General features: G+C 45.2%; 2 protein-coding genes across 2 annotated transcripts; one reads left to right on the top strand and one right to left on the bottom strand.

Annotated features, from left to right (window-relative positions):
* The first annotated feature begins 1,384 nt into the window (after positions 1-1,384).
* On the top strand, positions 1,385-4,797 carry ssna1 (Sjogren syndrome nuclear autoantigen 1). Its single transcript, XM_060049968.1, has 3 exons — positions 1,385-1,761; positions 2,627-2,826; positions 3,775-4,797. Exons 1-3 carry the CDS (start codon positions 1,710-1,712, stop codon positions 3,865-3,867), a joined length of 345 nt encoding a protein of 114 aa, XP_059905951.1. The 5' UTR covers positions 1,385-1,709; the 3' UTR covers positions 3,868-4,797.
* tprn (taperin) lies at positions 4,198-23,694 on the bottom strand. The gene is made up of 4 exons (XM_060049965.1): positions 20,832-23,694; positions 8,923-9,121; positions 7,540-7,664; positions 4,198-7,028 (listed from the first exon to the last, which is right to left on the bottom strand). The coding sequence occupies exons 1-4, from the start codon at positions 23,043-23,045 to the stop codon at positions 6,966-6,968; spliced, it is 2,601 nt and encodes an 866-aa protein (XP_059905948.1). The 5' UTR covers positions 23,046-23,694; the 3' UTR covers positions 4,198-6,965.
* Between the last annotated feature and the right edge of the window lie 1,007 nt (positions 23,695-24,701).

Consider the following 24,701-nt stretch of genomic DNA (forward strand, 5'->3'; position numbering starts at 1 on the left):
CTTGGATCCTTTCATACATGGCATTCAGCAATACCGGAATAGATTGGCTTTAGATGATGCGTTTATTTAATTGCAAAAAGTTAATTTAGGTAGGCCTATATTGTGATACCGCTAGGTGTCCGGGCGGCGAGTTTATTTTTTGCAGGGTGGTAGCGGGAAGCTCGTGAATATTCATGAGGGAACTCATCCCTCATTGGCTGGGACTTGGCTCGCTGGGACTTTGTCAGAGGGCTTGTGAAAACAGAGGGCTTGTGAAAATCACGAACGCAAATAAATGAAACGTTGTTATAAATCAACACAAATCATTGTATCAATAGTGTGACACATGTTATACAGTAGTTGTTTTTAGACGAGTTAGCATTAAGAGCTAACGTTTGTTTTAGCACTTACAGAAATATAGAGTTGCCGTGTAGTAGGTGGATTGATAGGTGAAAATCAATATTAAAGTTCATTTAGCCCTACGCGAAAATATTCTATGGATAGGCCTACAGATTTTATGGCCCTTCTTTTTATAATGTAATTGGTTGTGGGGTGTGGCAGAACCACTATGAACAAATATCAGAAATCATACGGTTTATTCTTATCCATCTACACCTAACCTCCAGCAGCTCCATCTCCTCAAAGTTGACATGGGTCTGGCAAATGTTGCAAGCTTTGATAAATCCTGCCATTGTGCTCACTACTTCTAGAAACAGAACAGAATGGAATCTTAATGGAAATATCAAGGCATGGATGGACAACAATTAGAAAAAAAAAAACTTGGAAACAATCACCAGCTGCCGAAAGCACTGCGATGCGCTATACATAACGTTATAAAATATAATAAATAAATACAACTATTTACTACAGTAGCCCAGGCTGTGACACATAACAGTTTCACAGGGTATTTTAGACGAGTGAGCTAACGTTTGTACTTACAGAAAGGTAGCTATAGAGTTGCCGTATAGTAGGTGGGTATCATGTGTCACATTATTGCTAAAATGATTCGTGTTAATTTATAACAACGTTTAATTCATTTGCCGATACGCTATACATAACGTTATAAAATATAATAAATACAAAAAGGATTTACTACAGTAGCCCCCGTGACACATACGTTTCACAGGGGCTTTTAGACAAGTGAGCTAACGTTTGTACTTACAGAAAGGTAGCTATAGAGTTGCCGTGTAGTAGGTGGGTATCATGTGTCACATTATTTATGTTGATTTATAACAACGTTTAATTCATTTGCGTTCGTGATTTTCAGTTTTCACACAAGCCCTCTGACAAAGTCCCAGCGAGCCAAGTCCCAGCCAATCAGGGATCAGTTCCCTCATGAATATTCACGAGCTTCCCGCTACCACCCTGCAAAAAAAAAAATCGCGTCCGGGCGAGCCTGCGAGCCTCCCTTTCTTTTGTCGCCTTAGTGACGTTGGATGTCGCAGGATAGCGACGTCAGAATGTGGCGGAAGTTAAAATAGTGGCGGAAGCATCAGTAGCTCAGTTAGTTGTCCTGGAAACTTGTTCAATAGAGTGTAGGACGTTGTAAATGTGACAGCCAAGCCTTTTTTATACTCGTTCTGTTTTTTTGGATACACCTTTTGTTGATATATTCCAGAAACGTCTAACCATATACAGGACTTGCCGACCTTAGCTCCCACCAGACTTCAGTCAGACAGCTTGGGTCGCGCGGGCGAGGAGCCCGGGAAAGCTGATTGACAGGCGGCGATATGACCCAGCAGGGTGCCGCGCTGCAGACCTACAACAACGAGCTGGTCAAATGTAGGTCGTTTACTGGTTTTGCTGGTAGCCGCCGTGTCATTGATATGATTCAGCTTTTTATTGCATTCAAACGGTGGGACGTCTGTCGAACGGTTATTTATTTTTTGTGAATATGGTCCAACAAGCTTTCCCTGCGTTAGATTGGAGGTAACGTTACACACGTTTATAGTGTATTTATTTATTCTCCTGACCTTCTGCCTAATGTACAGGGGGTGACGGAGACAGACCGGTCTGATTAACCTAGGTAGATTATGCAGGCGATGTCTGTATTCCTTGATTGGAGAAGTCTTAAGCTCTCTGCGTGTGTACTGGTAGAAGTCAACAATTAAGGTTTATAATACCTATGTCGGCAGCCCGAGAAAGTTGCCATTTGCTTGGACAGTTTTCTTAACGTCTGTCACGGATTGCGTTTGCTTTGAGCCCTCAGTTACAAACTCATGTCCATCATAACAATGGCGCTTTTGATACGGATATCCAAAGCATATTCAGTATAGAGGGATGCAGTTATGTTTATCAATATGAAATGTAATTCAGCATAACATTTAAAGTACACATCGCATTATGCTGATATTCGATCTGTAAACGAAGGTTGATAAGATGCACACTTTTCTGTTCTGCCCACATTTTTTATTTCACAATTACTATGTACTAGTGACATGGCAAATCGGGACAATATTGCCTGGACACAGCCAAATATTCAGACTCTAAAAGCATTGGTTTGCTCATATTGTCCTTGTTCGTACGTTTTTTTTTTTTTTTTTATAAATCAATGGACATTATTTAACATGAATTTAGTTTTTCCCCTTAATGTTGATTTCGACTCTTCTCTCTTTTTTTCTTCTTCTCTCTCTTCCCCCCCCCCCAGGTATCGAGGAGCTGTGCTCCAAGCGGGACGAGCTCAACGGTCAGATCCAACAGGAGGAGGAGGAGAAGTCCCGCCTGCAGCACGACATCCGCGTCCTGACGGAGAAGCTGAGCCGAGTGAACGAGAGCCTGGCCCAGCGGCTTGCCGCCCGCTCCACCTTCGACCGCACCATCGCCGAGACGGAGGCCGCCTACATGAAGGTGTGCTCCGACGGGGAGGGACACGCTCAAAACATGGGCTCCACAACCAACCCTAACAGTTTGGTCTTTTTAGCTGCCCTGGAGGGGAACTGCCATAGAGTGGAACAATCTACCACCCTGGCAATAGTTTTAAAATACCCTGCATTTGTGTTCACCTACCAAATGGTCAAGTCTATCCTCCATTGGCTGTTGGCAAGTGTTCATTTTGGACCCTGAACTATAGATATGTTATTCATTTTATTTATATTCTTTGGTATAAATAGTTGTAAAAAATGAAGAGGATGATGATTGTTATCATCTTGGTCAATCCCGTGCAACAAAACGAGCGTCCCACAACGTGGCAGCATGGCCCCCTATTAATCCTCTGGTCTGTAATTGGATTGCATCATTCCTGACCTCGACTGTGATTGTGCGGTGAGCATTCCCAAATGGGTGCGAAACACTGGTAGTGGATGAGGTGTCAACACACACACACACACACACACACACTCTCTGTAAAGTGCTTTGAGTGCCTTGAAAAGCGCTCTTTGAATACGACAGATTACTGGTCGTTTTTGTCCTGCCATGTACATGTTGGTTTGTGTTGATCCTATACCAAGATGATAGAGGGTGAATGCTGCATTGTGTAAGCCCTAGTGGGCCTACATGCTGGGTCAGCAGCACTCTATTACTGGTGTGTGGTTTGACCAAGGGAGTTCCAAGACAAACGGTATCCTTGCACTCCCTGACAGCTACCCTCCAGGCTGCACTGATTAAAGACAACATGGCTCACAAGGCCAGCATGCGCATGCATACCGCTATGCATGTTTGTGTTTCCAGGATGTGTCACTTAGGTCATCCCTTTTTGTTTTAGGCAAGGGAACAGGATAGAGATCCCCATCCAAAAACTTGATTGCTGACAGTGTGATGGTGAATATTGAAGTCATTTTTCCGTTTTTGTCTTTCCAGATCCTTGAGAGTTCTCAAACCCTTCTGAGTGTGCTGAAGAAGGAAGCTGGAAACTTGAGCAAAGCTACTGAACCACGGTCAAAGGGCCACTAACGAAGGCCACACACACACACACACCTCAACCCCGGTCAAACCTGCAGCACCCTCTCGGAGGTCTTAAGAACTACTTGGGATTAATTGTAATATATATTTTTTTATTTAGTGTTTACATAGGAAATGGTACCTATTTTGTACAAAAATGTATGATTTTATATTAAAGGTGTCGTGACTTTATCTCCTGTGCTTAGTTTATGCATTCACGTTTGGATTAGACACAATAAATGTTATTGTGAAAGTATCTCTTAAAGGATAAGTGCGTTTTTTTCTTTGGCTATGATCCTTTCAGCCCAGGGATGGAATTGGCAAATGTAATTAAGAAGTCTGTTGCACATATTCAAGTATTCTATTTATTGAGCTTTCATTTATACAATTGTGACATTGCTTGTGTTTGCCAAAGTGATTGACGAGTACATTTCTTTACATTAAGTACATCACTTGCGATGCAAATTTACAGACAAAGATGAGGGCGAACAGGAAAAAGCTTCTAAACCACGGTCTCTACAGTAGAACATACACAAACGGCGTACTTTAAAATGGGAAAAAGACGGATGGGTGAATACTGCGGATCAAGGCAGAGAGCGGCCTGTGGGACCTCCCCTTTTCTTTTTCTTTTTTACATTTCTCAAGCACTCATTCAACAGATTTTACATCCGATAATGGCTGCCATAGAATGTGACGCATGACATGATCACAGGAACCTTCCAACCCCAAACATGGCCTCTGATGCCCTTAAGTTACAGAGACCCACATACGAAGAAAATAAACCCTGAAGAAAATAAGGGCCATGTTCTAATCAATGCTTGAATTGACGTCAATGTGAGTGAACATGTGTTTTGGACACGGGTAGTGGTGGTAAAGACTCGTTCCTGCGTTGTGAAGCAGGATATAGGTCGTCACAACAAGGCCAACAATCATCCATTGCAAGGCTGTGGCAAAAACAAGTAGTCATCGGCAGTGCATTCATCGTCTGATTGGAGATTTCAATCCAAAACGCTATATGTACTTAATAGAAAAAAGCATAAGCTTTACTTCATTAACAAATCGAGCATTGAGAAAATTTGATTCACTATATAAACAAAAGAAAATCACTGCTGAATGTATCTGTGCTTTGACTACACAGCAATTAAAGTAATTTGTGTAATTTAATCTCACTATTGTACTAACCTCTTTAATTAGACATGCATTCAAGTGCACACTTATTTTCCCTATGCTAATCCTTCCAATGAGGTGCAAAAAACAAAGCTAATAAGCAAAAACAGTGCAAATGGAGAAAGAAATAGACTGAGATTGAAGACAAAACACATACAATACGGCATTCTACCTCCCAAAAGTACAGTCATATTGACTCCGTCCAAAACAATTTGAATATAATCAATTTGAATAATAAAAGTAATAAATAATTCTTAGGAAAATATGCTGAAATATTGCAACTGTACATCAATACTGGCCAAAGAGTACATTATGGTGAAGAGAATGTCTGTGAGTAGTGGCCTTTACAGCAACACGTAAACAATTGGCATTATGAGTTTAACAAAAAGATAACTTGGAACAATCTTGTATATAAAAAGTTAAAAGTTAATTTTGTCAGGATTTCTCACGACATACAAACACGCACACACGCAGATATCGCCACATGTTGCATTCGCTCACACACAGTTTGCATGACCATTACATGCTCCTTCATCCCTGGAATGGACTTGTTTCTCTGTGGAATGTGTAGAGTACATGAGGTCTGATTGTAAAAATCAGGTGCCATTTCATCTTTAGTCTCAAAGCATCTCCAGGTGTCTCTGTTTACCAGCAATATCAAAGAAAAAAAAAGTTTTTACATGAACAGTCTCAGACATGCAAAATTCAACTTACAGTTGTAATAAATACAATAACCTCTCGAAGATTGTTGTGGGCTTACGTTTTCAACAAAATCCCCAAATAATAATGATTATGGTTTACAAGAGAATAACGAGAATATACATCACTTTTGTACAGTATGCATTTGATATTTTGCTGTATGTGTCTTTTGCTACTAGTTATATAGACAGTATTGGCCAAGGGCACTTTTCAAGCTCTTTACAATTCATAATTTTCTCAGAAATCATAACAAAAATCCACATGGTTTTTCATCAAAAAGTGTTACGTTGGTCTGCGCTCAACATTTTGCACATTTCCACCACAAATGCAAAAAAAACAGGAAATAATCAAAACTCAAAATCAAATACATCTACAAAAGAAAACATACAAAAACAAAAAAAAAGGCATTAGAAGCATTACAGCAAATGAGAACCAATGGGAGTGGTTGGTTGAATCAGATCATGCAGGTACAAAACTACAACTGTGGCACCCGTTCACCATGGAGTTTTTTTTCTGCTATTTATTAGCGGACACATTAACTTCCCCAATGACATGTTTCCATGCTAACACTGTCGTCACCTGTACAAGATGGGCACTAGTGGTTTCCCCTTCTTAAAAAAAAGGAATTTGGTCACTCGTTTTCAGTCAGTCAGTCTCGTCGCCATTCTTTTACACAAGGTCTCCCAATCCCAGACAGCAAGACAGAGAGACAGAGAGACAGAGTGACAACGACAGAGACAGAGAAAGAAAATGAGCAAGACAGAGAGACAGAGACAGAGACAGAGAGAGAGTGAATGCGAGAGAGAGTGAGGGAGTGAGAGAGAGACATCAAGGCAGACATGAGTGTCTGGAGCCAGAAGGGGGAGCTATGGAGACTTCCACGAGACGGGAGTGATACACAGTGAGTGTGGAAGTTCTCTCAGTTCAGAAGTTTGACAATCAATTTCATCGTTGACGACCTGTGTTTTTAAGACTTTGTTGCCTTCATATGAGCAAGTCTATGAATGGGGAGAGGGGGAGGAGGAGAGAGATGAAGAGGAGGAGGAAGAGGAGGAAAAGAGGATGACAGATCAACTGCCCGGGAATAACAAAGTCAGAGGCAGTCCGGCTGCTTCTGGGTGGTGGAGTTCAGAAAGGAATCGGGAGGAGGGACACAGGAGTGGAATCCATCCCATCCTCTCGGTGTGGTCCCAGGGGTGACGGGTTGGCTGATTGTGTTTGACAGTGGCTTGGTTAGGGACGCATCAGAAGTAGAGGGCAGGCTCGCTGCTGTAGTCAGACAGGGAGGAGGTGTCCGCTGGGGTGAGCTAGAAACCAAACACAGATGGAATGGAGTCAGAGCTGCTTCTGCCATCCGGAAGTTTGTACATGTTTTACTAACAGCTTTTTTGTGAGTTTTTGTTGATTGTCTTATTTTAGCAACTGTATTATATATGATGTCCTAGAGCCATTATATCTTTACCTCCCCCCCACAATTGTTTTTTTAACAGTACTGTGCATTTCTTTGTGCAGGCAAATCCCATCACAACATAACTCACTTATAAACAAGGGCATACAAGTAACATGACATGGCCAATATCAAATCATTGTATTTTAGTTGTTATAGGATAATCTTATCACATAAGGGTTCAAAAGTTAATTATTCCTTCAAATATCCCTTCTTACCCTAACCTTAAATATATGCAAATACTTTGTTGTGGTGTACGGATTTTGGTATATTGGTCAAGTCCTACATCATTAGGTATTTTGTCACCAAGATGGCTTCCTTCAAATGTGTCCTTCAAAACGGTTCTGAGGTTGTACACCTTGAACTCTTACCATGACTTCCTCTGAAATCCCGGTTTGCTGTGCGTTGGCTTCCCTCAGGTGAGCGGGGTCGTCCATTTTGTGTTCTTGCCAGGTGTTGTAATCCACCGAATGCTTGGGAATGTAGTTGGATAAGTCTGAAGAAATACAACGTAAAAATCAGTCCTACAATGCAAGAAGAACATGCCAAGCAATAATCATCCGCCTAGTCGATTAGATATTTTGTTTGCGTGAACACACACACACACACACACACACACACACACACACACACACACACACACACACACACACACACACACACACACACACACACACACACACACACACACACACACACACACACACACACACACACACAGATGAAAGCTTTTCTTATATAAACCCAAAACCCTTGTACAATTAGAAGAAACCCTGAAACCAAGACCCAGTAGTTAATGCACAGAATGACACTTGGGCACATGTGACACATGTCATGACTATTGACCTCAAGCCCCATGGTATCATTATGATCCATTAAATCATTTATCAACCAAGCACACAAAACAACAACACCCCTACTGATAACCCTTCTCATAACCTGCTGGACATGATCATGTGAAGTACAAAGTATGTATGCTCCATAAAAAGGGTATTTTGATTCTCAAACAAATGATTACGTGAAGTCATGATAATGGATGGAAGTCTGGGCTTTCAAATTCAGCTACAGGTTTTCTTTGAACTTTTAAATATGAATGTTTTTGTTTGTTGGATTTAAACTGTTAACAAAGATGGCGACCAATCAGACAATTGGAATAGCTGCCGCATCTGTTAATATTAATGATTTTACAGTCCTCGCACAAATTCGCAGTGAACTCAAAGCCACCAAAAAAATGGTTTGAAAATGTTTGCGAATGTCTGCCTTTGATTCCTAGAATAGAATAGAGTAAAATAAATATCAAATGTCATTTTTCTATGGCTCACCAGACATAAAAGGGTTGGGTTAGTTCCTATTTGAATGCGCCTTTGGTCTGATAGTTATAGGTTTTGTTTAAATTGCAAACTGTCTGAGGTGTACCACTGTACTTTCTTTTTTATTATTCTCGAAGGCATGTTCTGAGACGACTCTAGGTTAAATGTCTTGTACCCCTAGGAATTGTCGAAGTACTTCAAGGAGCCGTTTGGAGTTGTCCAAACATGTAACCAAAGGATACAGGGCCATGACAGCATCTGTGGGCGTCAGTTGCGTGTTCTCGCTACAAATTGATCCAGAAAAGTTGTAACGCTTTAACTAACCAATCAATGCAGCTCTACGACCTGGGAAGAGTTCAAAATCCCCTCCCCCTTCCCCTCTTCCCTCTCCGCCTGTGGCCAATGAAATCAGAGCCGCGCCCCGAAGTTGAAATGGACCCTCACCGTTGCTGTTGGTGGAGTGGCCTGCGGGGCCGGTGAAGCTAGGCCGGGGGATGTGGATGCGTCCCACCATGCTGGGCTGGTCGTCCGCCACCTCGGGCCCGACCCCGCCCTCCTCCTCGTCCTCGCCGTCGCTGTCCCAGGCGGTGCTCTCGGAGGGGTACTCGTAGGTGCTTTGGAGGCTCGACTCGTTGAACGAGATCTGGGTCGAGAGAGAGAGACAGAGACAGAGAGATTCATTATATTAGGGCTGTACAATTAATCAAATTTATGGTTCAAAACGATCTCCAAACTAATATAATCAAGTAAATTTTTTGTATTGTATGTATTTAGTATTTTTTTTGAAGGGAAATGCTGAATAAATGTTTTCATGTTGTCAAAGTCAAAAATAATAATAATAGTTTGAATAATCCTGATGTCAATATTGACCAAAATAATCGTGATTAGGATTTTCGAGGAAATAATCAAAACATAATCGAGCAGCCCTACATTATATTATACGTTATGAGTATCAAGACGTAGCATATGCTGGAGGAAGCAGATGTATTGTAGATCATCTCAAGAGAAACTAGCCGATAGGCGCTAGCTATAGCATGTACAGACAGAGCAGGCGCAGCACACACCAGCTACAAAGAAAACGGTTCCGTTCCCCAGCCTTAACCCCATTATTGTACCCCTTTGAACTCTCCACGTGAATCCAATGGTGTTAGCCTTTCCCAGCGCCCATGGGATATTGCTTCCTCATTGGTGTGACATTAATCCCCAGGAGGCCCTTGCCCCCAATACAGCACCCTACTGCACTTTTTTTCCCAGGGCATTTCAGCCAGGCAGCTTACGTGGCCACAGTGACAGCATATCACGTAAGTGTTTACATTGCTGATTAATGCATTCCAAATATCTAATGATTGGAAGCCCTTTGCACTCTGACCGGTTTGAAGACATTCGACGTGGACAGACACACACACACACACACACACACACACACACACACACACACACACACACACACACACACACACACACACACACACACACACACACACACACACACACACACACACACACACACACACACACACACCTGATACTGGTGATAAAGTGAGGTTACAAACATATCGTCATTTTGAATGGTATTGTATAGTCATGAAATGAAGATATCGACCAAGTTTTATAGTCTCAATTAAGGACAGGTAGAAGATACGCCCTCAAAATTATCAAAATACAAGGTTGTAAATGACAGGGTTTTACATTTCCGTATACTTCAATATAACAACATTGTTAGTGGTACTTGGAGAGAATTTGATTTGTTTTTGATTTGCATCCAGAGTACATATAACTGGTAACAAGCATATGCTCCAGTTAACAAAAGCAGATGGAGAGGAGGGGAATATACACAATTGGAATCCAGCGTTAACAGTACAATATTTACCATCCAATTCCTTTTTATATACGTATTCCTCCAAGCACATATTTACAGTTAACACCCAACTTCTGCTGACTTTGGTGACTATCACAACATTTTAGAAGGATTCTGCAACCAGCCAGGAGAGGGCCTTGGAGAGACTGGTCTGACCAATGGGGGTTGACCACCAGAGACTCTCACACACACACACACACACACACACACACACACACACACACACACACACACACACACACACACACACACACACACACACACACACACACACACACACACACACACACACACACACACACACACGTTTACTAAGTAGCAGTCAGCTGAGGGCTGGCTGGGCTCTCTGGTGTACCTGGCACCTATCATAAGACACAGGCTGTGCTTTAAAGCTGTCCCTAATCACCCTCTGAAGGCCGCCAACCCAGTAACACCAGCAGCGGCTCTATTCATTATAACCTATAGAGGCTATGCAGGGCTCGTACTGACCGCTGTATTTTATAACCAGTCTTTTCCAAGCTTCGTCTAATGCTGGATTTGAAAACGTTGACGTATCCTTTTAAAAATTATTATTCAACCTTTTATTATTTTATATTATTATTCAACCATCTATAAGAGTTGAAATAGTGAGCCTGGTATCAAGTGTGGATATTGATTTATATCCACAATATTGATTAAATTGTATGATATCGATTTGGGGGACACATACCCAGCTCCATCCATGTTATACAAGGCTGTGAGGGCATTGCTTTTATAAACGTTTTGGAAACACATTCAGAATCCATTTATTCGACAGCAGATTCCACCCACACCTTGTCATGTTTAAAAAAACATTTCAAATCTAAAAAAAAGTGGACGGCTTCTTTCCAAATAGTACCTCGATTCTTTCTCTTTTTCATCTTTCCAGTTATGTAGACTTAGAGATTTGCTCCCCTCCGATTGCCCCTCTCACTCAGTCCCCTATGCCGAAGGACTAGGAAAAAAAAATCTCAGCAAGCCACTGTCAGCCGCTCAGACTGACAAATCTGTTGGAGGCAGTGTCCATTTTTAGCCCGGTTTGCTTTCTCTTCAGTTCCTCCTGTAAAGTGTAACACATCCCATCTCTGAGGAAGTTACTTGATGCCAAACCGAGAGTTGATCAATAAGTCAGACCCTGCGCTTCCTCAATCTCGCCTCCTTTCCCTGCACTGTTTGTGTCTTCCAGCATGAGCACCTCTTTATCTATATTTGCTGACATCACAGAATATTCAATCTAACAAGGAAATAATAAGTGCACAGAGCCATATTCAAAGATTAGATTGAAGGTGGATGAAGATAGATCAAAACGTTCATCTCCTCCCTCATCCGAGAAGTTGTTTGTTATTATTTTAAACCCATTATCTCACAGATAACGCCAGGAACAACACACACACACACACACACACACACACACACACACACACACACACACACACACACACACACACACACACACACACACACACACACACACACACACACACACACACACACACACACACACACACACACACACACGCACACACGCACGAAATTTGTTCCAGCCACGTTTCTTCATTTGCTAATGTAATTGTTGCAATGTAATATCTCAACTTGCAAGTTCACCCTGATCCACAGTACCAGCAAAGTAAGTGTGCGTGCGCGTGCGTGCGCGTGCGTGCGCGTGCGTGCGCGTGCGTGCGCGTGCGTGCACCCATCTTCCTGCAGCCAGTGCACATTAGCTCACGTCCTCAACATATCTCTTCCACTGTTCCTCTTTCTCCGTCTCTCCCTCCTTTCACCATACTCCGTGTATCACTATATGCAGCTCTTTGCCCACTCATGCAAAGAAAAGTAGATCTCATAAAACGAAAACAAGTGTGGTTGTGCAACAAGCTCTTCATTGGCTGCTAGCAGAGACGCTGAATACTCCAAATCAGTCATCACACCCACGCTTCCAAGAAGTCATGACTCCCCCCCCCCCCCCCCACACACATTTTGTTAAACAAATGTTAGCGTGACACATAACAATATTCACTACAACGACTTTACAGTCGATACTGTTCACGACACTCGACGCAGTGCAAAGCGATCCAGTGAAAATGTGCAGGAGTCGGAACCCTTCACTTCCCTGTCGCTTACGCCGTCTATTGGAGCGAAGGCTTGTCAGAGGAGTGTGTGTTCGGGGGAGAAAGGCTTCTCTGTTGGCCCTCATCTACAGAGACAGAGACAGAAGCAAACCACCGCCACTACTTCCTCAGTGATGCAGCACACCCGCCCCCACCACCACGGATGCACTCAGAGCCATCATGAAGTGAATTCAGGGCAGCTACGCGCCGCGGTCAATTGCGTCCTCTATCTGTACGATTGTTATACATTCACCAGCATGCCCCTCTCTCCCTCTCCCGCTGCCATCCAACAGAAGTGCTTCTACCCATCCCCCCTCCCCAATCCCAGCCATCCAATCAAACGAGAGCACTGTTCCCCCAGACTTTGCACGCAAACTCTTAACATCGGCTTCCTTAAACAACTGAAAGCGACACTGAAAATGTTTTGATGCTACAACATTTTGTTGGAATTGGTGTGTAAGTCTGTTTCTGTTCCTTAATTGTGTTGTGTGTTTGTGTGTGTGTGTGTGATTCTCTGCGTGTGTGTGATTCTCTGCATGTGCATGCCTCTCTGCATGTATTTTGTGTGTGTGTGTGCGTGTGTGCACGCACGTGTTCAAAAGCTGTAGCCACTCCTGGCGTATTACAGGAGTATAGCTGTAAGTAACAACATCTCTCCAAGCAGCCTGACCAGCGCACTGATTACCGGCTAATCTCCAGTTGGCCAGTTAATATTAGCAGCGTGGCCCAGGACCTGACCCGGGAGTTTAAACCATGGCAGCCTGAGCAGCATCTCGCTAGCTAGAGGCTAATGAGGCTACGCTGCTCCACATTCACTCCTAATACACAGGCGCTATTGTGCCTGTTGAGGTGGGACTCAAATGCAAAACTGAAGAGGAAACATATTATCTGTGGCAAAATGTTGATTTCAATAGCCTATATGGATTATCGTACTACACATTGATATTAAACAATGTTTTTTATTTATTTACTTTTTTACATGAATTGACACAGATTGAGGTCTTCCACTCAGCTGTAACTAATTAGATGTGACAATTGCACCAATTTCCTGTAATGAGTTGTTCACCAATGAGGAGGGGGGAGGGAATATAATTAAGAATCATTTACGCTTTATGACAATAATTAATCATGTCATGGAATATCTAGCCTCGTGATTATGTGATTATGTTACCACTGATTTAATGCCCTGTGGGAATGCAAGGCTGATGGGGGGGGGGGGGGGGGAGGGGGGTGTAGCATTACTGGAGGATTCCTACCTGAACTCCCAATACACTTCTACAACTCTTCTAGGAGAATTACACTTGAAGCGTATAGTAACTGTTCCTCGCAGGAGGAACAGAAAGGCAAAAATTATCATACATCAGCTGCCAAAAAATATAAGAGAAAAAAAAAAATCACACCAAGACTTTAAACATGCATTAAATCAATCAAAGGAATCAATCAAAATCACATGACCCATTTCCCTTTTGTGTCCATTTTTTTTTTTACCAGTGTGAGAAATTGCAACGGCAAAGATGGGTGACCTCCATCCACTGGCGTGTGTGAGCTTGGTGTTGCATGTATCTCTCACACACCACAGGCCCTTTCGACATTTCCCAGAAAACACCTCTGTTAGATGTAGAACAGGGAAAGTAATTTAGCCTCGTTGGCGGTTAACAGCTTCTGCCTCGCGTACGGGAGGTTAAATAAGTGAACTCACAAGCTTTTATTAATAGCAACGTCCTTAAAAGCACCAAAGAGCCTCTTTAGCAAGTCAAGTGTTACAGTGTTATAGCGGGAAACGTGTCCACATTCGTGTGTGTGACGAGGTGCAAAGCTAGTTAGCATCCATAGTGTGTGCGTGTGCGTGTGCGTGTGTTTGTGTGTGTGTGGGGTGGGGGTAATTCTGTGTTTACACTACGCGTCTGGAGATACCGTGAGTCACTGCTGCTGCTTTGGCGCACTCCGAAACTCTGCGCACCGGCGGGTATTTATATCGCTCTTTGTGTGGGAGAGTGATTTAATATTTGTTCTTTTTATAGCGCATGCCGTGGTAACAGGATTACAAGGAGTAACAGCCTGTTGCTACCTTCGGAATAAAAGAAGATTTTTGCGATAAAAAACACAAGATGGGATTGTCTTGAATGGACCTTTTATCACAGATGGACAATACCCGGGGTGAACACAGGTGTATCTCATGAGGATAATTACAGGCACCGGCATGCCTACAGACCCATCATTTAGTAAATGAGCTACACCTGTTTGCGACTGTACTCTGTTCCTCTTCCACATCCAAGACTCATGGCTGGGGCATACACCTGGGTTATAGTCTGATCTTATATCTTAGTTACACTCTTATTACAGACAAGCGTCGACAAATCGAGGCATTTCTAAACTAACTACCCAGGAAATGTTCTGCCTTATAGGCCAAGCAATTAAAGAAGTTAACACTAACATAAGAGAAAGTGAGCGTGTGTTGTGCGAGTGTGTGTTTTCTTTCCAGGCATCCTAATGACAGGATAGTATAGCAGTTGCTTGCGTTTCCCTGGCGACGGGCACCATGGTTATGTGACAGAGAGAAATGGGAGAGTGGAGGTGGAGTGACACACACACACACACACACACACACACACACACACACACACACACACACACACACACACACACACACACACACACACACACACACACACACACACACACACACACACACACACACACACACACACAGAGAGACAGAGAGACAGAGAGAGAGAGAGAACACAGACTGCCCTTTGAGAACTACATGCAAAAACCACTCCACCACACACATATCAATGTTTCCTGCAGGCAGCACAACACTGGACACCCCCGAATCAAACGATCGTTCATGGCCCAAACGTCGCCTACATATATATCTCGGATATCGCCGTCGCTCGCGGCCAGCATGAATATATTTATAAACAAAGCTTGGGTACCCTTTGCCATTGTACAACCCCAACATCATGAGGTCTGTCGGAAATCATTGACTTTCCAAAGCGACGGCTTTCAGCAAAGACATGCATTATGCAACCCCCCTATATCCACCCTTAAAGGGAAACCAGGGAACCAGCTGGGGTATTATGGGATATTCATTCACCAACAACTTCGAAAAAGCAAACCACTGATACTACCTGTCCAGATGCCGTTCTAGATAAACACACACACAAACACACACGCACGCACACACTCAGCTGAGGGCTGGTGTGTGAACAGTTCTTGTGTACAGCACACTTATCCCTTCATCTGCTTATTGTCATGCACTAAAAAGAAGACACTCACACACTGAATTAAACATGACGCCGATCCTGGGGCTTCGCCGGCTGAATGTTAACTACATGGCCTGCGCAGGGCTGTTCCCTGCACCCCTCTCCACGTGGAACAGCCTACCGTGGAGGCACAGGTGAAAGGCCGTAGACAGGTGGGATTGCCTTATATGACAAAGGATACCATTTTGTTTTCTAGTCTGGGGTGAAAAAAACCAGCTTGACCTTCTGTCTACCTCTTATATTACTTACAAGAAAAAGCCAAGCCTATAAAGCGCGTGTGTGTGTGTGTGTGTGTGTGTGTGTGTGTGTGTGTGTGTGTGTGTGTGTGTGTGTGTGTGTGTGTGTGTGTCTTCGATTTGCTTGTTAACTCATATAAGCTGACACGGATCAATCTTGTGCCATCAACAACAAACTTGGGCAGCAATAATCTTGTCAACTCTTGACCCCCGAGTCACAACAATGATAACCCAGCATCAGGTGTGAGTGGGTGAGAGAGAGCCAGTGGGCGTGAGAGAGGGAGAACGGGAGTTCAGGATTGAGAAGGGTGCAGCCAAGAGGAATGGCTGGCCGTAGTGCCATGAGGGGTAAATTATTAAACACAATGGACTTTCACACCTTATGCCAAGAAGACAAACAATGCAAAGCTATGCTTAGAGCTCACCCTTTCACAGAGCACTTCCTGTTCGGGAGGGAATTCCATTCCCAGTCTTATTTTAAATCTGCATGCCATGACATTTAACCGCTGGCGGGGGGTTCCACGGGAAGCAAACGCACACACACCGAACACCCAACTTCAAATAACTTGGGTGTTTGGCACAAAATGTTTCTGCAACAAGCCAAGAGAGCCCTTGTCACACACACACACACACACACACACACACACACACACACACACACACACACACACACACACACACACACACACACACACACACACACACACACACACACACACACACACACACACACACACGACTGGTGAGGTTATTAAGAGCAGACATCATTGTGGCAAGTTGGTTTTAAAATACACCTCTGCCAGAACACATTTCTACAGAGGTTTAGAGGTCACAGAACACTCGAACACACCCTAAGATATTTCATAAGTATGTTTGACTTTGGTTAATAAAACATGAATTCAGTCAAGGCTTTTTTGGTGTACACTAAATGGTAGGTTGGGCGAAGTGGTTTTGGATCCATGTTTGTTTCAGTTCCGTAGCTGGAGACAGTATTTTGTTTTTGGTCCCTGCCATACTGTTTAAGAACCGCTAGCCAAGTTAAATAAGTACGCTCAGAAATGTATCAGCAAGCCAAAATAATGACTGCGATAGAACGGCAACAATATGGCTTGAATTCCTCCTCTGATTTACAACAGTCCTAAACCAAGTCCGAGTCGAGGTTGACTAAATCGTCATCTTTAAAGTGTAATGAACGTTTCATTGAAGTGTACCATACAAGAGCCAATCTATTGGCAGCGCTGGAAAATGAGCCACAGAGCGGTTATATAACTAGCTGAAGGAGACTCGCGGGCTTAATCAGTAAAACAGTCACGTTCAGAGAACTTAAGTGTGGAAGATGCGCCGCGCCTTCACCAATTCTAATTACTAGCCTGACTGATTGGATGAAATGGCTAGCATAGTCTGTTTATTCTTATTAAACAAGTGTGTGTTAAGTGTGGAGAACCTCCTCTACGCAGATGAACACAGCGGCCAACAAAACATCCTCCTTTTCTCTGTCACTCTCTCTCTCTTTTTCCTTCATGTTCTTCCTCTGATGTCCCGCTCACAAACGGCATCCCATAATAACTACTCGAGGAGGAGAGAAGGAGAAGAAGAAGAAAAAAACAACAACACACCACTCAACCCCTTCCCCGTCTGATTTCCAGCTGCAGGTACTTCTGGGCAAAAATAAATAAAAAATGGAATTATGTCAACCATAGAAAAACCGTAATATTTTTGAAACCCCGCCACAAAATGGTTTCTGTATGGAGCGCAGCAAGTACTCGATACAGCGAGCCCTTGGAGATGATATGCAAATCCACGAGGGATGCGGCACCAGAAGTCGCACTTGACCTATTTAGCACCTACACCGTTGCTCCGCGAACCAGGAAGACAATAACAAACCGTGACAGAGAGGGAAGGCGACAAAAGGGCCCGAGACACAGAGAAAGCAATAGACACACGAGACGCAGATAAAGCTGGGAGATAAATTAGATAAAAGAAAGATAGTGTTAAAGCAAGAGAGACAAAGAGAGAAATCAAAAGGGAGATATCAAAGAAAGAGAGAGATAGAGTGGCAGCAAGAAGAATTATTAACCGACTCAGTTGTAAAAACTGTGGGGTTCTCGTAACCGGTTGATGTGATGGAAGAGAGAGAGAGAGAGAGAGAGAGAGAGAGAGAGAGAGAGAGAGAGAGAGAGAGAGAGAGAGAGAGAGAGAGAGAGAGAGGAGAGAGAGAGAGAGAGAGAGAGAAGAGAGAGAGAGATGAGAGAGCGAGAGAGAGAGAGAGAGAGAGAGAGAGAGAGAGAGAGAGAGAGAGAGAGAGAGAGAGAGAGAGAGAGAGAGAGAGAGAGAGAGAGAGAGAGAGAGAGGACTGGATCCCAGGCAGCATTCCCCTCACACAACCAAGGCACAGGTTCACATCCCACACACCAGGAACGGAGCAGATGAACAGGGCTTTGATCCAAGATCGAACGAGGGAAGGAGGATATGGAAATAGTTTTTGGAAACGTTAGCGTAAAAACTATTATGTGGAGGTGTAGGAGGAGGAGGAGGAAGAGGTTGAAGTAGTGTTTCAACCACATATTCAGAGATGTTCAAAGTCTCATGCGCTCTGCGTTACGTGTGCGTGTGCGAACTTGAAACCATTTTCCGGCCTGTAGCTGATCATGAAAGGGTTTTCTGGGGTTGAAACAGCAGCTCTCTCACGAAACCACCCAAACCAAAATGCTGAGCGTAGGCCATCTCTTACACACACACACACACACACAACACACTTGGTGTGTGTTCAAACAACACACACAACACACACACACACACACACACACACAAATTACACAGGGCCCATCTAACCCCCTGCTTTTGTAATTACATGTGAGGCCCTGCCCAGAAACTCTTGGCCCATATCAGGCCTAAATGATGGCCGAGTAGAGAGCAACACACACACACACACAAAAGCAGCTGGCATTTGTGGAGCTCCAACACATAAGAACGAGAGAAGGGCAGGACAAAACACACACTTGGGCCAGTCCCGGTCTAACAGACACATTCACATAGGCGTGTGTAGCTACTCAAACAGGCCACACACACACACACACACACACACACACACACACACACACACACACACACACACACACACACACACCACCACACACACACACACACACACACACACACACACACACACACACACACACACACACACACACACACACACAACTATAGGCACTTTGAAAACAAATAGCCTTAAAAGTACTGTGCATTTATTATTTACTGAAATGTATCTTTCCAATGTTACATATCAGTAGAGTACGCCGTAATTGTAGATTATGCATTCAGGTCAAATTTAGCACAAATACTTGAATTAATTATAATGATCATTGCAACTCATTTATGACTTTGACCATTTCTGATATCGCATCATCTACAATTTGAAAAGCAGGGGGCACGGGGAACATAACATCCCCACCGTCACTAAATATGTTCCCCGCTTCTGTTGGCTACCGAGAGGCCTTGGTGATACGCTGGCATAGAGTGAAGGATTATGGGGGATGGCATTGGCCACAGGGATCGGCATTCACCTCGCCAAGGTCTTTGGAGAGAAACAGAAGAGACACTGGCCTAGATTGAAGGGCCGCCAGCAGTCTCAACATAATCACTATCAACAGAGGTGTGCCTCAGTGGACTTCAATGGGTACGGCAAAGTACTGGCACTGCCCAGCTCGGGAGCGGATGATTGGTCCAAATGTGAACACCTCATAGAACGCCTGAAAAGGTCAACAGACATTCGTAGGCACCCACCCAGAGTACTGTATGTATGCATTGGTTGGACAAGCTTTTTCACTTCTTTGACGGTTGCAGGTGGTAGACAAAGGTCACAAGTGGCGTTCTTGAAGTTCCTTTTATGATTAGATTGTTTTTTACACCACAGCATTGTTTTGAACCAAAAAGGCGAGCATAAGAGTCTAAGTTTGTGGCTCAGCAGAAAGCAGAAAACGGGAGTTCAAGTCCACCGCTTTGTCTCGGAGAATAAATGGGAAGGAGGTTTATTCCTCGCTGGCAGTAGCCTATCTGGGACCGCTCCCATGAGTAAAGACATCTCTGTCTAAAGCCTGGAGATCCAGACTTGATAACATTGTCTGGTCAACGCTGTGTCATATAAAAAAATATAGATTCTGACCGACTTTTGTCGCAATAGCCGGTGGTGTACTGTAAATGAACCATGTAATCCACTTTATTGTAGTAGAAAAGTAGCTCCGGTATTAGTATTATTACATAAAAAAGGTATTTAGTACAACACAAATTCCCAGTCAAAGACGTCAAACTTTTCACCAATAACACCACCAGCAATGTTAAAATATCCACATTCTTTCTGCCGATAAGCCGAACCATTCCAGGTCTGTGCAAATATGGGTTTAACCACTTCCAAACAAACTTGTTGCACTGACTAAACCACAGTCATCTCAAGCTCAAATCATTAGTGCCTGGAATGTTGCCTCTCTCTTCTTATGTTGTTAATGTTATTAGTTTCCGCTTTCTTTAATATTCAATTCAATGTTTCTTGGGCTCAGATGTCTGGCATTATAGAGAGTTTTCCCTGACAGGAATTTTCTGACCCTAAAGAGCCGGTTATCAGGCTGACATTCAACACAACAGCAGTTGCTACACAGCCCTTGTGTGTTCAGACAAAACCTGTCTTTAGTGAAGGACATGACAATGAAGAGGCCAACTTCCTTCCAACCCTCCCATGTTATTGTTTTGACGCTGCGCCTCACAACAACCCAGAAGCCCAATCCACCAAAACACACTTTCGTCCTCCCTTCAGGACAGGAAGTGGACTTCGGCCAATGGGACGCCAGAGAAGAAGAGAGCCCCTCGGTCTTACCTTCTTGCCGGCCGAGCCCGTCTTGGCCAGGCAGGACTTCCCCAGGGAGAGGTAGCCTCCGACGACCTCAATCTCGTCCGCCGCGGGGTAGCGCTTCTTCAGCAGGGTGCCCAGCTGCGAGTAGGGAGCCGGGGGGGTGGCGGGGGCGGCGGGGCCCGGCCGGACCCCACCGGACGCCGGGGAGGATGAGGAGGTGGGATCGGGTGGGTGGTCCGGGGAGTCTGTGGTGGTGGTGGTGCTCTCCGCCTTGCGTTTGGGCACCACCCTGAAGGTGTTGCCCTTGGTCTTCTGCATCATGGGGCTGGGCGCGGGGGGCCGCTCCACCTCGATGTCGTCGATGTTGGTCACCGGCAGGAACTCCCCGGCCGGGTCGGGGTCGGACGGGACCGGGGACAGGCCCGGCGGGGAGACGGACGGGACGGGGGACGGAGGGGGCGAGACGGCCGGGGGGGGAGAGGGGGAGGTCGTCAGGAGACGGGCGGGAGAGGGCGATTTGGGGACGTCGGTGGTGGTGTTGGTGGGGCTGGGCGATGGCCTCCCCATCAGCAGCTCCTCGTCCTCGTCCTCGTCCGTTTGCCTCGCCGGCGGCGTGACAGGAGCGGGGGCCGTTGGCACTCGGGGCTCCTCTTCGGCCCACTGGGTGGGGGGGTGCTTGGGGAAGGAGGCGGCGGGCGAGGAGGCGGGCGGCGGGGCGCCATGGCGTTTGGGGATGACCGTGAAGGTGTTCCGGGACTGCAGGCGCAGGTTGGCCAGCGCCCTGGCCGTGGAGTCGCCCTCGGGGATCAGGGAGAGGTCCGGTTTGGCCGTGGGCCGGATCTCAAACCCGGGGGAGCGTTGCACCCTGGGAGAGGCGGCGCCCGTAGGCGACTCGGCGCCGGCGGCCCGCCGGGGGTCCGGGGAGCGTGGCACCTTGGGTTTGGGGGACGACTCCCCAGAGGACTCCCTGTCCCTCTGCCTGGCGGGCCGGGGGGACTGAAGACCCCCGTTGGTCTCGTCTCGTTGGTTGACATCAGCACCGCCGTCCTCGAAGTGCTGGCGGTAGGAAGACACCGACGGGGGGGGTCCCGTCGGGGTTGGTTCTGATGGCGGGGGTCCCGACGGGACCTCGTCCTTCAGAGCGTCGGTGGCGGTTGGCGAGGGCTTTGACCTGGAAGACTGGTGGCCGCCGGTCTGGAAGGCAGCCAGAGAGTGGGTCTTGCCCAGGTTGCGAACCGGTGAGCCTGGTTGGGGGTGCACCGCATAGGGCTTTGGCACCAGGTGTGGCTGTGGCTTCGGTCGGGCCCTGTGTTGGCTACCGGGGATGGAGTCCAGGCCCAGCAGGTCATCGATGCTTTGGGATTTCTTGTGCAGTTTTCCATAATTACTGTCAAACTTCTGAAGCATCCGGCTCACCCTACCATGTCCCTCCTCCGTGTCATAGGGCGAGTAATCATAATCGTTACGGCCCAGAGTGCTAAGGTTCTCCTCGCTCTTACTTAATGTGGTGTCATAAATGACCACCTCCCTGGCCCTTATCTCAGTCACTCCGCTCCCTCTCCGGTCCAAGAGATCGTTAAGGGAGCTATAACTACTGACACCATTTTGTTGCAATTTGGACCCAGCTTCCTGATAGTAGTCTGGGTCGGATTCTATTATTATGATATTGTCTGCACGAATAGTCCGAATTCCCGGAACGCTCCCGTACAGTTCTAGTATGTGCTGGACGGGACGAGCCGAGTTCACCCTGTCCTGTTGCCTTTTCCTTTCCTTCTCCAGTTTGATGAAGGGGTTTTCCTGCAAAGGGCCCAAACTGTCATGCAGAACCAAGCTCTCTGGTCCTACGCATTCTTTCTCCGTGGTCTCCGAGGTGTCGTGGAGATCACCAGCAGACACCCATGGGTCTTTGTTTGTTTTCAACGGCGATAGGTCTGGGGATGCGAGGGTGCCACGCTTGCCTCCGAAGTGCTGATTGGCCGTGCTGATCGTGAAGCCCCGACTGGACCCAGTAGCACTCGTCCCATTGTCTGTTTTGAGTCCACTTTCGTTGCCCGTGACTTCGCTACCGTTAACCCGCTGTGAGCTCCCAGATGGACAAACCTCGGAAACGGCACCTGCTCCTCCAGACCCGCTACCTTTAGCTTTCCTTCGCTCGAGGATCTCTCGTTTCCAGGCCGGCATCCTCGGGCTCTCTTGCCCAGCCTCTTGGCGGAGAACGCGGACATCTCCGCCAGACATGGTGGAGGAGAGAGTGAATGTCTCCCGGGGAGGAGACGGGTCTTCCCGACGTGAGACAGCAAGCTATAGAAGGCTAGACGCGTACCTGCAGCGGTGTTTATTGTGCATGCATCGCCACAGTCTCTTTTTCTCTCTCTCTCGCTCGCTCTCTCTCCCCCTCTCTAGAGTGATCCTCTCCCCTATTCTCCGTCTGTTGGGTCCCGCCCTACTAGCACCTGTAGCCCGACAACGTCATACTGATGCGTTCCGTCAAGCATTCAGAGGAGCTACCTCATTTGGTCTCACAGGGTTAAGAATACTCCCTTTTCATCCTAGCCGCTCAGCCCCTCTGAAACAGGCCACGCCCCTTCTATTGTTGACTGGGCTAAACAGGGCTCTCCGTCAAGGCTTTGGCCCCGCCTCTTTTCAATATGTAACCCTTTCGGGGATGATTTTCAACATAGACCTAATTGATATGCAAATTAAATGCACGAGCAGAAAGTATGGACTTTCACCGTTTAACATAAGATATTAATTTTACATTCAATATTCATGCTCGTGATTCATTGCTACGTTGCGCACTGTTCTTCACTAAATATATTATTGGAAACTATGTAGGGCTTTAATCTCTGACGGCTGGGCGCAGGCTATGTATTTTGCAGTGACCGTCGATAAGGACTTCCATTGACTTTGTTCATCAAACATAAATACGCTAGATACGCTAAATACGATAGATAATTTTAAAATTGCAGCTTTCCCCATGAATTCTACAGGAAAATATACATTGATTTAGCCACAGGCCCTAATTATAATATCATTATATTTGGTAAAGAAAAAGGAACAAGGTACTGGTCCAATAACGTTTTATACGCTCTACTAAGTCTACTTGAAATAATGCATTGAAATGAATGCTTGGTACATAATATGTCTAATTGCATTTGGGGGAGAGATAGTCCGATCTCGCCCCCTTGTGAAGGTTCGTAATATACTGTAAGCTCGTGTTTATTCTCGCCGCCGTTCCCGTTATTGCGTCGATTCTGCGTGCGCCTTGATATTATGTGCACATCAAAACAAACAAACCATCAGACCAATCCATTTTAGATAGACCTTGGCCTACAGTTTGAGACCGGTAATAGGTATTTGTAAGAACGTTATGTGCGCTTTTGGTTATTGAAGAACCTGCATAGGCATAGGCCTTACTAAAATGCATAAAATTCCCTGTTTGTCCAGGCATATTCGTAAATATAGGTGCATACATAGGACTATTGTGTAGAGTTACCACACACCTTTCGTTATGTCGTTTTCTGGTTCATGTCAGCGTCGTTGTTGTCCATAGTTACAGATCAGAACGAAAATCTGAATCAAACACTACACAGACACCGTAAACCTATTAGCCTACCACAAAATGAAAGTGTATCACTACCATCCAGTGGTGAAATAGAGAAGCTACTACTCCCATTACATCATAAAGTCCTACTAGATCCATTGGTTATAATTATCCAATGTTTTTTTCATAATAAATATTAATATATAGAGATATTTAATATATATTTATATAAATTGTCCTCTATTATGTAATACATATTATCGAGGATTTTTCCCCTGGCCTATCTTGAATTTCGACTTGTTTGCCGAAAGGGTTAAGTTGGCCCTCTTTATGAAATATGCCATTTGGGA

The sequence above is a fragment of the Gadus macrocephalus genome, chromosome 4 (genome assembly GCF_031168955.1).
Source record: "Gadus macrocephalus chromosome 4, ASM3116895v1".
In the NCBI taxonomy this organism is placed as follows: Eukaryota; Metazoa; Chordata; class Actinopteri; order Gadiformes; family Gadidae; genus Gadus; species Gadus macrocephalus.